A 13,190-nucleotide genomic window follows, 5' to 3' on the forward strand; every position below is an offset into this window, starting at 1 on the left:
CGAGTATTTATTGATTTATTGAACAGATGTGTTGTTCCGGTCATGTCAATCAGGGTTTTTTTAATAACCTGAAAGTGATTATTTTGCTGGTGTTAAGTGATGGAACTGTGACGCTGGAAAAGATAGAAATAAATATTTTCAGAATTAAACCGATCCTCTTGTGAAGGCAGAGGCTTAACTTCCGGTAAATTGGTGATCACGTGCCGAAACTTGACGCATAATTGGTGAAATGATGCAGAGCTCCAGTTCAGCAGCAGACCAGTAGGCGGAGCTAAAGACACGCTCAACAGGAAATGGGCTCGTGAGGCCCAGTGACTGTCACATTGAATTAATCAAACGAGTCGATGACGTCATCAACACACTTTTCATTTAATAGTTTCTTCAAACCAAACAATCATCAGACAAAACGTTAGAAAACAAAAACAACACTGGTCGGAAGCTATGATCAATAAGTTCATTGATTGATTGATGCAGTCATAGAAAATGTCACAGATGTGTGAAGACAGATAAATTAATTTAAATAGTAAAAATATGACATCATGTCGTCACATTTCATACATTAAAACACTCAGCAGATAAATGAAACACACTTTAAATAAAACAAACTATTTTTTTAAACATATTTAAAACAGTTTTCATCCATTCATCACCACGTTCTCTCGTAAAAACTGATTGTTTCAGGTTGTATGACATCATCAGTGAAGTCATATCCTTGTTCATCTTTGAGATATGGCTTTAAGACAAGTTTACATGTAGTTTGCACATAAACCAACAAAACTATTTAAGAAAGTAGAGTTCGTTGTAAAGGGAGACAAAAAACAGACAAACTTCCCATCCATGTCCAGGTCTGACCACACCTCCTCCCCTGAGTCCAGATCTCACCTGTGACAAGCTCCGCCTACTTCATCCAATGACTGTCGTCACCAAATAAACCCTCGTATTGTTTCTTAAATCTATCCTCAGTGCGTCTGGTGATGTCACCACTGACGCCATTTTATTCCCCCACATGAGGATGAAGTGGATGAAGGCCGAGACACAGGCCGAACCTGAGGGTCAAGTCTTCATCCTGTGCATACGTGTTCTCTGGGTCGATAAGCAGAACCCCAGGTGAACTCGGCGTATCTACCCCGAGCGAATCAGGTGAGTCACTACTGGTCAGCGGTGTGTTTGACGAAGGCGATGGCGGCGAGCTCCTTACAGAACTCCTCGAGGACGATGATCCCTCTGAGCATCGTCAGGTGTTCCAGCCTGAGGACACACAGATATACAGACTTAAGAACCGGTCCAATCCATCTGGTTGAACAGGTCCAGTTTGATCCAGCGTGACAGAATCACTAATGAAAGTTACAGGCGTGAACGCTAACCTCATGTTAGCCTAGAGGTTTAGCTCAGAGACTCTTCTCTGGTGTCAAACTGCAGAGAGACTAAACCTGCATGTCCAGCTCTCTGGTTCTGATCCGTCAGCCTGTGTTTAAACTTCTTTCTCCTCCCTGTTTATTGTGTGTTGTATGCTATTCATGTGGGAACATAAGTGTGCAATGATTGTTACACAACAGATGGCGCTGTTTCTTCTTCTTTGTCCTCTACTGCAGTGGTCCAACCCCCCGACCGTGGACCGGTACCGGGCCACACAAATAGAACAGAGAACTTCTTTCTGAGCTGATTCTAAAAGATGTTTTGTTTTAAATGAGTGGAATCTCTCCTCCACATCTGTCTGAGTCACTCTTGACGCTTCTCGAGATGCTCGCCTCGGTCACATGACTACCGTCTTAAAGGGGCCGCTCCAGCCGCTAACACAGTATACATTACCGCTAAACTGAAACTCCCAATCTAGCAGAACCAATAAGAAACAAATGTCTGTGTAACGTTACGAGGACACTGCTAATAAAGTTGATACAGATTGGATTCAAGTTTATTTTTATATTTAGAAAAAAGTTTTATGGTCGTATTGTTTCATTTTGTTGGATTTATCTGCCACACCTTTAAGGTCAAACCGGTTATGAGCCGCTGCTCTACTTTTGGTTACTAATGAGACTTTTCACCGTCTGACAGACAAGAACCACCCTCCTCTGTGGAGGTTTAAATCGACTATGGACGTGCACAGACAGGTTTTACCCGGTGTCGTGGTTGAGGCCCAGCAGGTGTTTCCGGGCGTTCAACAGTCTGTCTGGCAAACAGGAAACCTGCTGGATCCTCTGGATCAAGTCTCCCATCAGCTGACAGAAAGACAGGATGATGGTTAGGGTCAAATGAAGACAGCCCGACATAAAGCGGTGAGACAGGCATCTATCTGTCTTACCCTGACGAGAACCGAGAAGAGCGACCTGGAGCAGTGAGACAGGTGTATGTAGGGGTTGAGCAGGTATTCCTGGAGCAGTGGGTGGTTGAAGGCCGACAGTCTCGACAGGACGGCAGTCAGCTGGAGGTTCAGTTCGTACGGCTGAAAACATACAATAACACACCTGAGACACCCGACACACCTGAGACAGGTGAGACAGGTGGTCCGGAGGTCACACAGGTGAACCTACCTGCTCCAGGACGCGTCCCAGTCGGTCAAACAGAACTTTCAGCAGGTGACCTTCAAAGAATTCCTCCGTCTCACCTGAGGACGAGGAGGGAGGAGGAAGAGCGACCGGCCAATCCCACGACAGTGAGACAGATTGACACTCTGTCACCTGAAAGAGGAGGAAATGAAGTCTGCCGTCAGCACACAGACGGGTCCAGGACCAGACTAGCACCTGAACGCTGACCTTCTGCCTCCTTGAGAGAGAAGAAACAGCTGATGTTTTAGCGACAGACACAAGACGATTATTTAATAGAATACAACAACAGATACGCTTTTAGTTTGTGTGTGTGTGTGTGTGTGTGTGTGTACTGACCAGTTTGTGAGCATCATAAATATACGACTCATATCCTCCCTCCTGCAGCAGTTGAGCTGATCGAACCTGAACGGGAACTAAACACAGGAAACTACGCACACACACACACAATATTTTTTTACCCAAATAGTAACATCCATAAAGTAGATGTTCTGTGTATACGTGTGTGTGTGTTACCTGTTGACGACATCTGCCGATTCTTCTACAGGAGGAGAAAGAGGAGAGGAAGAGGAGGAGGAGGAGGGTGGAGGAGCGAGGCACCAGCTGTCAGACATGAAGGGATCGTCCTCGAGGCCGCTGAGGAGACAAACGGCTTGTTTACACCCGCTGGTGAACCTGGTGTTTGTTCCACCTCAGCTGGTTTACCAGGAATCTCACTGACATCCTTTAATTGATCCTCTCCGATCGATCGTTGCCTCTATTTTTGTGTGTCTTGGTGTATTTGTGTCGGCTGTGTGAGGAACATCACCATATTGCGTCGATGTCGTGTCATGTGACTTACTCGCTGTCCTCGTTACTATCCGTGTGTCGGTCGTCTTGTCCCGCAGCAGGCGGAGATACGTAACTACGATTCTTTAGGAAAGTCAACACCAGGACGTCCAGGATGTCCCTGTGAGGCTTCTGTAGCAGCTCCTCCACCAGAGACAGAGACACCATACTGACCTGAGGACAACGAGACACATTAGGGACTCGGAGCTGATCACAAATCGTTAACAACTGATCATGTGTGAAGGACTTCCTCAGAGTTCTACATTAGGATCAATTCTATCTGAAGTATCTAATCTCTAAGCATCTCTGAGCTGTACTTTAGTCCTTGCTGGTGGACTCACCTGGTCAGAAATGTGGTCGCAGCGCTGCAGCAGTGTTTGCGTTAGCATGTTGGTCCTAAGTAGGAACCGAACCAGCCGGTCCAGCAGGAATGAGTTCTGGACCAGTCTGACCACAGCACAGAGGAGCGAGGTGGAGACAAGGATTACCTGCTCACAACTGAACCACACACACACACCTGGATATCAGAAGGGGTCTTAACCCGTCTGTAATAGTGAAGATGGGCAAGTAGAACTATAGTTGATCCAGTTAAACCAGTTCAGACCGGTTTGTTGCCTCACGTGTGCTGCAGGTGAAGCTGAACCGAATCCAACAACCACAGCTGGTGAACACAGTCGGCTACCTTCACGGCCAGCACCTGTAAGCAGACACGCGGGGCATCAGGAGAACCCGGTGGGTCATACGACCTCAGACAGTACATGCGGGTGAGTGTACCTCAGGTGCTTCGCCCAGCAGGTGATCCACGAAGTCAAACCAACAGAAAAAGTTGGTCATGTGATCACAAGCAGGGGACTCGAACTTGAGGTTAGAACCGCTGCGTGAGAACTGAGAACTGTAAACACAGAGAGATGCCGCGGTTCGACTTTCACCGTCCTATGAGTTGGATGAGTCAGATGGATGAGGGAAGGAGAGCTGTGTGGCTCGGAACGGTGTGTGTGTTCACCTCCAGGGTGTGTGAGTCCACGTCTGGATCTCTGCAGGATCCAGATGCTCCATCGGCAGCAGGGAGTAGAGCTGCAGCAAACGCCCAGCCAGCAGCTCCCCAAGCTGGGTGTGATCACACAGGAGCTCCCCTGGACCCCCTGACGGGAGAGATGACAGCAGCTGGAGGCTCTGGTAGGCCTTCAGACACACTGAGCCCTTCTGTGGACACAGATGCCAATGATGGAGGGGTAGGTTAGTCCTGGTCACACCAGTATGACCTGTACCAGTATGACCTGTACCAGTATGATCACACCAGTCTAATCTAATCTGGTAGCTATACTGATTATCTGTAAACTGGGATGTGTACCGGTTAGACTTCATTAACCCGTTCACTGACCTGACTCTTTGTGAGCAGCAGCAGAGCAGAAAGCAGACTGGACTCTGATTGGATGGGGCTGCAGACAGATGGATCTGATTGGTTGGAGGGGGATGATGGCTCTGTACCATGACTGGACGCTTCACTGCCAAGCTGTGATTGGTCAGAGGCGGGCGTTCTGGCTGCTGGTGGCTCCAGAATCTAAACAGTGACAGACAGATTCCTTCAGGAAGTCAAACAAACACTGGAGAATTGATAAAATCCTTAATATCAATACAATCTACTAGTATTGATCAGTCTCATCGCTGGGCTCGCACAGCAGCTTTGCTGGTTAGCTAGAGAGTTGCTACGTGAACACAGCCTGAGGCCCTGAGGGCGATCTGTCAGTGGATCACACGTTCTCACACATTCTCACACACAGCTGACGTGACGATGGTGAACACGTAACGCTGACATCCTGGTGTGGAAAATCTGGTTACCTCTAAGACATATCTCAGGGCGTGTGGATCCCGTTTGACTGCAGCACAGACAACCAATAGGAACTGGCCTGCCTCTTTCTCGCCATTGGAACCAGGAAGTACACAGAGACGAATCAGATTCTGAGGGCAGAACATAGATGATGTCACACAGTGATGTCATCAGTACACAGTGAGGTGGTGATTGTTCACAACATGCTTCTAATCCCTTTAAAACACTTTGTGACATATCCTCTGTTCCATAAATTTATTTAACAATTTAAAAGTCTTTTCAGTTTGTTTCATCTTTCTTTCTGACAATATTTCTACTACAGGTAGTCGTCAACAGACAAACAACGGGTTCCATGAGGCTCTGTGTAAGTTAAACTGTTTGTAAGTTATTTTTTATTAAATTTTAATCTATAATCACCATTTGAGGTCATTCAAATGTCATTACTAGTCTATATAAAAATCAAGTTTACATCATTTCACTCGACTTAACATCTGTCCGTTACAAATACTCGACTCTAAAAATCACTAGAAAACTATTGAAAGTACATAACATCATGTAACTGTAGACTAAATAAGAATAAAATCAGTAAATCAGATTAAAATAAGCATATAGTTCCAATATCTACTGTTAAGCATCACTCATGATTCACATGATTCTTTTAATTCAGATTACTTTATGGTCAGCTTTTGCTCTTTATAATTTAATCCTCGAGGAGAAGAAAACACTTAGAGGAATTCTAACATCTACATGAACTCAGTGGTGCTGCCCCCGAAATGTTTTCTGTTAATTTTGTCCTTGTTCACACAAGGAAAGGTGTGAAATGCTCACCTGGAGAGGTCGGTAGACTTTGACTAGTTGAAGGAGAGGCTTCTGCATTTCTGACAACAACTTGGAAAAGAACACCAGGACCTGTTGCACCATTCCAGGAGGATACTGAGGAGGAGAAGAGCGTTTAAACGTGAGTGCAACATAAAAACAGTATAATCATCTCCAGCTAGGATCTATTATTATTGTCACCTGAGCCTTTGCCAGAGTACACAGGGTCTCCAGGATTTTGTGATGCAGCAGATACTCAAGACACGATCCCGTCTCGTCCACACCCTGTTTATCAATACAGTCAATCAATATCTATCATTATCCGTATCAATATTAGAACCTCTGTCTATTCAGAATGTAGGTGGATGGTTGTGAGCTGGACCTGCTCCTTCTCCTCGTACACCAGGATGTCCAACATCTGTTTGAGGTGCCACGGGATGTCAGTCTGTCTGACCGGACGGCTGTCATCTGCAAAGAGTGGGTGAATCTGATTGGCTGATCACATGCTAAACATGCTAACAGGTGACTGTCCGCAGGCTGAAGCTCCTCACCTGTTGTCTCGATGTAATAATTAGTGATTGATTTCCAGTGATCGATAAACGAGTCCAACAGATCCACTGTAGGTTCCCTCTGACAGACAGACAGGTGGACAGACAGGTGGACAGACACAAGTTGAAAACCTCCCAGTGAATTCATTTCGAACACGCCACAGGATTGTCTATGACGTCATATATCCTCCAGCTGACACATGTAAACAGGAAGCGACTGTCAGGCTAATACTAGCCGTTAGCTTCAGTTATCATGACTTCAGCTGACTTCAGTCAGAAAGACAGCAACAGACAGACAGATATAACTGATCAGGAAGACAGACAGGCAGGTAGAAAGACAGTTACAGACCGTCTCTCTGCTCTCGAACTTCTTCTTCTTAAACTTTATATTACTTTGGGCTGAGTTTCCAGAGGCTAGCTGAGCTAACCAGCTGCTAACTTACCGTCTCCAGCGCGTTCATCAGCAGACTGGTTAGTTTAGTGAACGTCTCCATTCTACCGACGACACCGACTTGGTTAGCTCCGGTAAACCTCGTTAGTCGCCGTTTTACTGCGACTTGTTGTGAGTTCAACTCACGGCTGATCGCCCTCCGCAAGCTAAAACTTCCACTTCCGGAGACGCGTTTCAAAATAAAAGTCCTCACCCCGGTAGGGTTTGACCACTTCCGTTTACGTCTTTATTTATTTATTTTTACGAGGATGAAGATGATGATGGCTGCCCTGCAGTGGATCTGCTCGTCTTTCAGGCTTGTTGTGAATCAGCTGGGCGTGACAGGAGGAAAGGTAATGTTGGCCAGGTAGAGTTACCTGTGGCCCTTCCCCCCACGGCCACACCCACCTCTATAAGAGTCTCAGGTGAAGTTCAGCCTTTGTCAAGAGTCCCTCAGCAGCATCCGAGAAACACGAAAGGTGAGTCTCTGAGACATTTAAACCTCTTATTGAACAAAACAGCCAATGCTTGATGGTAATCGATCAATTATTTACACAATGAACTGGTTTTATCTCAGCAAACCTGGCTGGAATGTCATCATCTTCATATTCATATTTCAACAAGGAAAAATAACCAAAAACAAACAGCTGCTGAAGCATGCAGTGTTTGTTATTTACTTTTTTTTACTTCAGTTCATCAGGTTGAAATGAAGGAAAGAATCATGACATATTTGTGTGGGAATTTAGGCGTTGCCCGTGTGTTTGTTGGATCTTCACTCTCATACATGCCAGGCGTGGCATTTCTTGTTCCTTCTTGTTTGACCGCACTAAAGATGTTTTGTGTTGAATAGATGAGACACTCTGTGGAAACGCTGACAGTAGAAAAATATACAGTAAATGCTTTTTTTTTGATAGAAGAAATAATAAGAAAACTCCCTCCAAAAGAAATTAGTGAATGTTTCACACTTACATTACTGTCCCTCCACTGAAGTGTTCAGACGCATCATGTGACCCAGTTTTATGTTAGATCAAATTCCCTGGCAGTGACAGTCGAGTGTTGTGGATGTTCTCTCCAACAGGATACATCATGGTGTATCATCCTGAGTTTGAAAATGCGGGTCAAAAGAAAGGCCTTCAGGTGTGGCGGGTTGAGAAAATGGACCTGGTTCCTGTTGTTGACGACCTGCATGGACAGTTCTACACTGGGGACGCTTACCTAGTTCTCCACACTGGTGTGAGCCACGATGCAGCGAAGCAGTACGACCTGCACTACTGGATAGGTACTGACAGAACCTCACCTGCATCACCAAGAATAAAAAATAAACCAATACTGGTTAAATCGGGTTCATTTTTTAAAAAAATTATGCCCTTTGGTCTGTGCTTTATGTGGATTTTCCCTTTTAATCCAATAATTTTCATGATTTCCAAGTCACATTTGCTGCATTTGTATATTTCCTGTTCAAACACTTGGACGAAATGCCAAGTGTGTTGGCCTCACCTCAGACTGTCTCTCGTCACATCTCCGACAAAATGTTTTCCGACACTTTCAATCTAATTTTCCACAGTGGGTTGAATGTATTTGATATTTTTGCAATACGTCTTTAGTTTTGCTGCGGATTAAAAAGTGCGAGGCGAGGCGGACCACACTCTGTCTCACCAGAGGAGGCGTACAAGAGCACAAAGGTTCACGTTGCTGCCGTTTTTCTATGCAAGGAAGTAGCGCTGCAATTTCAAATTAAGGTTCACAACTGAAATCTGTGTTAAAATTTTTCTACAAACATGAAGTGTATAACCATGAAAATTTCTTAAAACTGGATCTCATTAATAAAAGACCAATGCCAAAAGATTAACTTCACACATCAGGTTAGGAATTAACCCACTCTTTTGTGACGCAGCTAATTTAATTTTTTTTGGCTCAAATTTGTATATCTGACTGTACTGTCTGTCTGGACAGCCGATGATGATGTGACTCCGTTTTGAACAATGCTTGTCCCACAGGAGCAAATTGCTCTCAGGATGAGAGCAGTTCGGCGGCCATCTTTGCAGTGCAAATGGATGAATATCTGAATGGGACCCCTATCCAGTTTCGAGAGGTCCAGGGCAACGAATCCACTACCTTCGCTGGGTATTTCAAATCCGGAATCATGTACAAGGTACACTCATTATACTCTCTACTATGCTGCCAGTACCACTTGCATTACATTTGGCTAGTTTCACAATCTTTGCATTCTTTTTTCAAGTATTTACTTTTAAATCTCTGTAAAAATCATTGCCTTGTAGCAAAGACAATCGCTCGTGTTTAGATCCTCTTTGAACTGCAGAACCACTCTGTTCTCGTTCAGTTCTTGTTAAAGTGCGTTCTACATGATTTCCTGTCACACAGAAAGGTGGTGTGGCTTCAGGGTTCAACCACGTATTGACCAATGACGTGCAAGCTCAGCGGCTTCTCCATGTCAAAGGTCGACGCACCATCAGGGCAACGGAGGTTGACTTGTCCTGGGACAGCTTCAACAAGGGGGACATTTTTATTGTGGACCTGGGAAATGTGAGTAAGGTGGGAGAGTGAGACAGGTGGAGAGGGCGACACATTCCTGAACTTTTCCTTCTTTGCAGACAATCATCCAGTGGTCCGGTTCCCAGAGCAACCACTTTGAGAGGATTAAGGCCATTCGGGTGAGTGATAATATCATTTTAGTTTTTTCCTCATTAATTAAGTGATGTTACTTGACTCTCATTGGCTGACAGGTCTCTAACGGGATCCGTGACAAGGAGCGATGTGGGCGGGCCGAGGTGGAGCTTGTCGGTGAGGGGGAGGAGCCAGAAAAAATGTTGGAGGTGAGGAAAACATGTCATAGACCAAACAGTGACCCGTACTTGCATCGCCCATGTCTCCTGTCGATGTTGGACTTGTGTTCAGGTTCTCGGGGAGAAACCGGATCTTCCTGAAGCTCACCTTGAGGACACCGTAGTTGATTCTTCACACCGAAACGAGGCTCGTCTCTTCAAGGTAACACACCATTTGGAACATTTTTATAACTTGGAGGACAGATTTATCTAGTCAACTTGGAACTTCTTGCCATGAAGTCTCCTCTCCTTCACATTACAAAGTTAAAGAAGGTTCTGACTGTCCACTTTCCACCTGTTCATGCGAGGTCACAGCAGGAAGTGCTCACCTTTATCCGTCTCTCAGGTGTCCAATGCAAGTGGCGACTTGGAGATTTCCCTAATTGCAGACCAAAGTCCATTCCCCCAGGATGTTCTGCATACAGATGAGTGTTACATCCTTGACAATGGATCCAATGGATCCATCTACATCTGGAAAGGTTAGAATGTTCTTTCAAACGGGTTTGAAACCTTCTCAGACTGAATTCTACATTCAGTGATGTTCCTTTTGCAGGTCAGGGTGCAGATCACGAGGAGCGCATGGCGTGTCTGAAAATCTCTACGACAGTCCTGCAACAGATGAGCTACCCACCAAACACCCAGGTAAACACAGGTGTTCCAAAGTAAACCTGAAAAATCACATGACTGCAATTGTGAATGTGTTGAGTCAGCAAAGCGAAATCTACGTCCCTCAGGTTCAGATCATCCCTCAGTACGTGGAACCCCCTCTCTTCAAACAGTTCTTTAAGGACTGGTCGGACCCAGACGACACCGTCGGCTTGGGAACCTGCTACGTATCCAATCAGATTGCAAATATAGAGAAGGTAAACCAATCACATTTTGCCTCCAGACTATTCAGAGACCAGCTTCTTTGATGAAAACTCACTCTTCTCATTGCACAGGTTCCGTTTGATGTGTCCAAGCTTTACGAATCGGATGCCATGGCAGCGCAGTACGGGATGGTGGACCAAGGAGAAGGAGATAAAAAGGTGTGGGTGGGATCGGATCTATTTTACCGATCGTATCTCCACTGATGAGACCGACCCAACCACCAAATCACTGTAGATGTATTTCACTGTTCCTGAATCTGTCTCTCTCTCTACCTGTCTGACTGCAGATATGGCGCATTGAGGGATCGGACAAGGCGTTAGTTGATCCATCAACGTACGGTCAGTTTTATGGAGGAGACAGCTACATCATCCAGTATGAGTACCAGCACAACAACCGTCGAGGTCAAATCATCTACATATGGTAAACACAACATACTGGATGTACGGCTGTTCTGTGAACCAGTTTGTGATGGAGCCGTGACAAACCAAACTTTTACTCCATCTTAAGGCAGGGAGCAGAGTCCAGTCAGGACGAGGTCGGTGCCTCCGCTATCTTGGGTGCCAAACTGGATGAGGAACTGGGAGGGTCTGCTGTGCAGGTGGAGTAAACTGGGAACTTTGGACCAGTTTGATTCGAGACACCGATGATGATGATTTCTGTCTGCAGGTGCGTGTGGTTCAGGGTAAAGAGCCACCCCACCTGGTGGGCCTGTTTTTGGGCAAACCAATGGTGGTCTACAAGGGCGGTACCAGCAGAGATGACGTCCAATCAGAGGTGGCGGATAAGCGTCTGTTCCAGGTTCGATCCAATCCGCTGGGGCAGTGCAGAGCCGTAGAGGTGAGTCAACTGGAAGCAGTACCACATCCCAGAATGGAACCAGTATGACCAGTTGAAGCTGTCTGTCCACCTCAGATGGATGCGTCCGCCTCCAAACTGAACTCCAACGACGTCTTCCTCCTCATTTCACCCTCTGGATGTTGGACATGGAAAGGAAAGAACAGCAGCTCAGCTGAAATCGGCGGAGCTGCAGATGTGGCTAAAGTTCTGCAGGTGGACCCCACCCTGCTAGAGGAGGGGGAGGAGGAAGGTGGGGCCAGTGGGGAGTGGTTGGCTGGAGGGGGTGGGGGAGGGGGCTGGTCTTAATAGCAAAGCTGACCTGTGTGTGGTTACAGATGCATTCTGGGATTCACTGGGAGGGCAGGCTGACTACTGCCACACCCCCCGGCTGAAGAACAACATGGAAGCTCATCCTCCGCGTCTTTTTGCCTGCACCAATAAGACGGGAACTTTCACGGTCGGTTTGTCAGCCTGTACATTTGATCACATGACTACACTGAGGTTCCTGATGAGTTATATTTATATCTGTGTATGTTTAACTGAGCTTCTTTCAGCTTTTTATTTGTTATATATATGTATATATGTATATGTTATATGATGTCATGAAATTCTAGAAGCCTCATTTATGGAAGGTCCAACTCTTTGTGAATGCTGTAAACATGCTAAAATTAACTTCAGATTGCTTAAAATTTACTGTAGTGCTGCAGAAAGCATTATTTTCACACCATACATTTTAATGGGTTTGCTCTGTAATTGATAACATTGTTAAAAAACTAGTAAATCAATGAAAATGTGTGTGCATGTCCAGATGGAAGAAGTTCCAGGCGAGCTTATGCAGGATGACCTTGTTCCTGATGATGTCATGATCTTGGACACATGGGACCACGTGAGTGTCTGATCATTGCTATGGTAACACGGTCACCCATCCTCTTCGTCTCCTCACTTCCTGTGTCTTCCTACAGTTGTATGTCTGGGTGGGAAATGAGGCTCAAGAGGAGGAGAAGAGTGAGGCAGAATCAACAGGTAGGAGCCTGACAGCTAGCCTAACCTAGCCTAGCTGCTGGATTACTCTGTAAATTGATTTTGGGTCCAAGTGAGCTTGGATGCTAACACTGTTTTGTATCTAGCTGTCAGGTACATTAGAAGTGACCCAGCTGGCAGAGACCCGGACACGCCCATTGGGATCATTCACCAGGGCTGCGAACCACCAACCTTCACTGGCTGGTTCCTAGGCTGGGACTACAACTATAGCATTACCCAGCAGGCCTCCCTGTGACATCACTTCCTATTCATGCAACAATATGTGAATCGATGTGAGCCTTGAGATGATAATTTAGCAATGCTAATTTAGAAACGGTTTGATGACGTAATAGTTTATTGAGCATCTCTTTATAAATACCGATGATAAATAACAATCAGGATCAAATAACAGAAGATCAGACATGACAGCAGCGTGTGTTCACAAACCATTCATCACAAGTTAAACTGCTTTACAATAAAATTCTCTGAAACAACACAAACTAATGTCTAACGTCTGCCACATCAACCTGTGTTCCATGCTACGGAAGCCCACAGCGGCCAAACGCTCAACACAGATAAAGGTTGGTTCTCCTTAGATGGAGCTATGCTAACAGTTACCCCCTGTTTCCA

At 45.6% G+C, this 13,190-nt stretch overlaps 2 protein-coding genes across 3 annotated transcripts; one reads left to right on the plus strand and one right to left on the minus strand.

The window, feature by feature from the left end:
* Positions 1 to 356: 356 nt before the first annotated feature.
* Positions 357 to 7,189, minus strand: LOC137592036 (FHF complex subunit HOOK-interacting protein 2B-like). 2 transcript variants are annotated; one of them, XM_068309881.1, is made up of 18 exons: positions 7,004 to 7,189; positions 6,564 to 6,642; positions 6,395 to 6,480; positions 6,214 to 6,297; positions 6,025 to 6,129; positions 5,208 to 5,327; positions 4,750 to 4,929; positions 4,372 to 4,571; positions 4,143 to 4,260; positions 3,989 to 4,065; positions 3,710 to 3,866; positions 3,382 to 3,542; positions 3,057 to 3,176; positions 2,880 to 2,970; positions 2,529 to 2,675; positions 2,300 to 2,440; positions 2,116 to 2,216; positions 357 to 1,248 (listed from the first exon to the last, which is right to left on the minus strand). In XM_068309881.1, the coding sequence occupies exons 1-18, from the start codon at positions 7,052 to 7,054 to the stop codon at positions 1,149 to 1,151; spliced, it is 2,118 nt and encodes a 705-aa protein (XP_068165982.1). In that variant the 5' UTR covers positions 7,055 to 7,189; the 3' UTR covers positions 357 to 1,148. The 2 variants fall into 2 exon arrangements, with proteins under 2 accessions (XP_068165982.1, XP_068165983.1); XM_068309882.1 differs by lacking the exon at positions 2,116 to 2,216.
* Positions 7,190 to 7,320: 131 nt separating this feature from the next.
* LOC137592035 (gelsolin-like) lies at positions 7,321 to 13,045 on the plus strand. Its single transcript, XM_068309880.1, has 19 exons — positions 7,321 to 7,469; positions 8,069 to 8,269; positions 8,988 to 9,142; positions 9,373 to 9,534; positions 9,603 to 9,662; positions 9,735 to 9,824; positions 9,907 to 9,996; positions 10,180 to 10,312; positions 10,387 to 10,475; positions 10,568 to 10,696; positions 10,775 to 10,861; positions 10,990 to 11,123; positions 11,211 to 11,301; positions 11,370 to 11,540; positions 11,616 to 11,790; positions 11,876 to 11,997; positions 12,349 to 12,426; positions 12,503 to 12,563; positions 12,668 to 13,045. Exons 2-19 carry the CDS (start codon positions 8,077 to 8,079, stop codon positions 12,814 to 12,816), a joined length of 2,169 nt encoding a protein of 722 aa, XP_068165981.1. The 5' UTR covers positions 7,321 to 7,469; positions 8,069 to 8,076; the 3' UTR covers positions 12,817 to 13,045.
* The last annotated feature ends 145 nt before the right edge of the window (positions 13,046 to 13,190 follow it).

Source organism: Antennarius striatus, chromosome 3 (assembly GCF_040054535.1).
Source record: "Antennarius striatus isolate MH-2024 chromosome 3, ASM4005453v1, whole genome shotgun sequence".
In the NCBI taxonomy this organism is placed as follows: Eukaryota; Metazoa; Chordata; class Actinopteri; order Lophiiformes; family Antennariidae; genus Antennarius; species Antennarius striatus.

Bases quoted from the DNA above. Each gene is read 5' to 3' on its own strand.
- LOC137592036 (XM_068309881.1), bottom strand. From the start codon at position 7,054: ATGGAGACGTTCACTAAACTAACCAGTCTGCTGATGAACGCGCTGGAG. The intron at 6,643-7,003 runs GTAAGTTAGCAG...TCTGTCTGTCAG, and splicing joins TGATGAACGCGCTGGAGACG to AGGGAACCTACAGTGGATCT. The intron at 4,930-5,207 runs GTAACCAGATTT...GTCACTGTTTAG, and splicing joins CCCTGAGATATGTCTTAGAG to ATTCTGGAGCCACCAGCAGC.
- LOC137592035 (XM_068309880.1), top strand. From the start codon at position 8,077: ATGGTGTATCATCCTGAGTTTGAAAATGCGGGTCAAAAGAAAGGCCTT. The intron at 9,143-9,372 runs GTACACTCATTA...CCTGTCACACAG, and splicing joins AATCCGGAATCATGTACAAG to AAAGGTGGTGTGGCTTCAGG. The intron at 11,302-11,369 runs GTGGAGTAAACT...TTCTGTCTGCAG, and splicing joins TGGGAGGGTCTGCTGTGCAG to GTGCGTGTGGTTCAGGGTAA.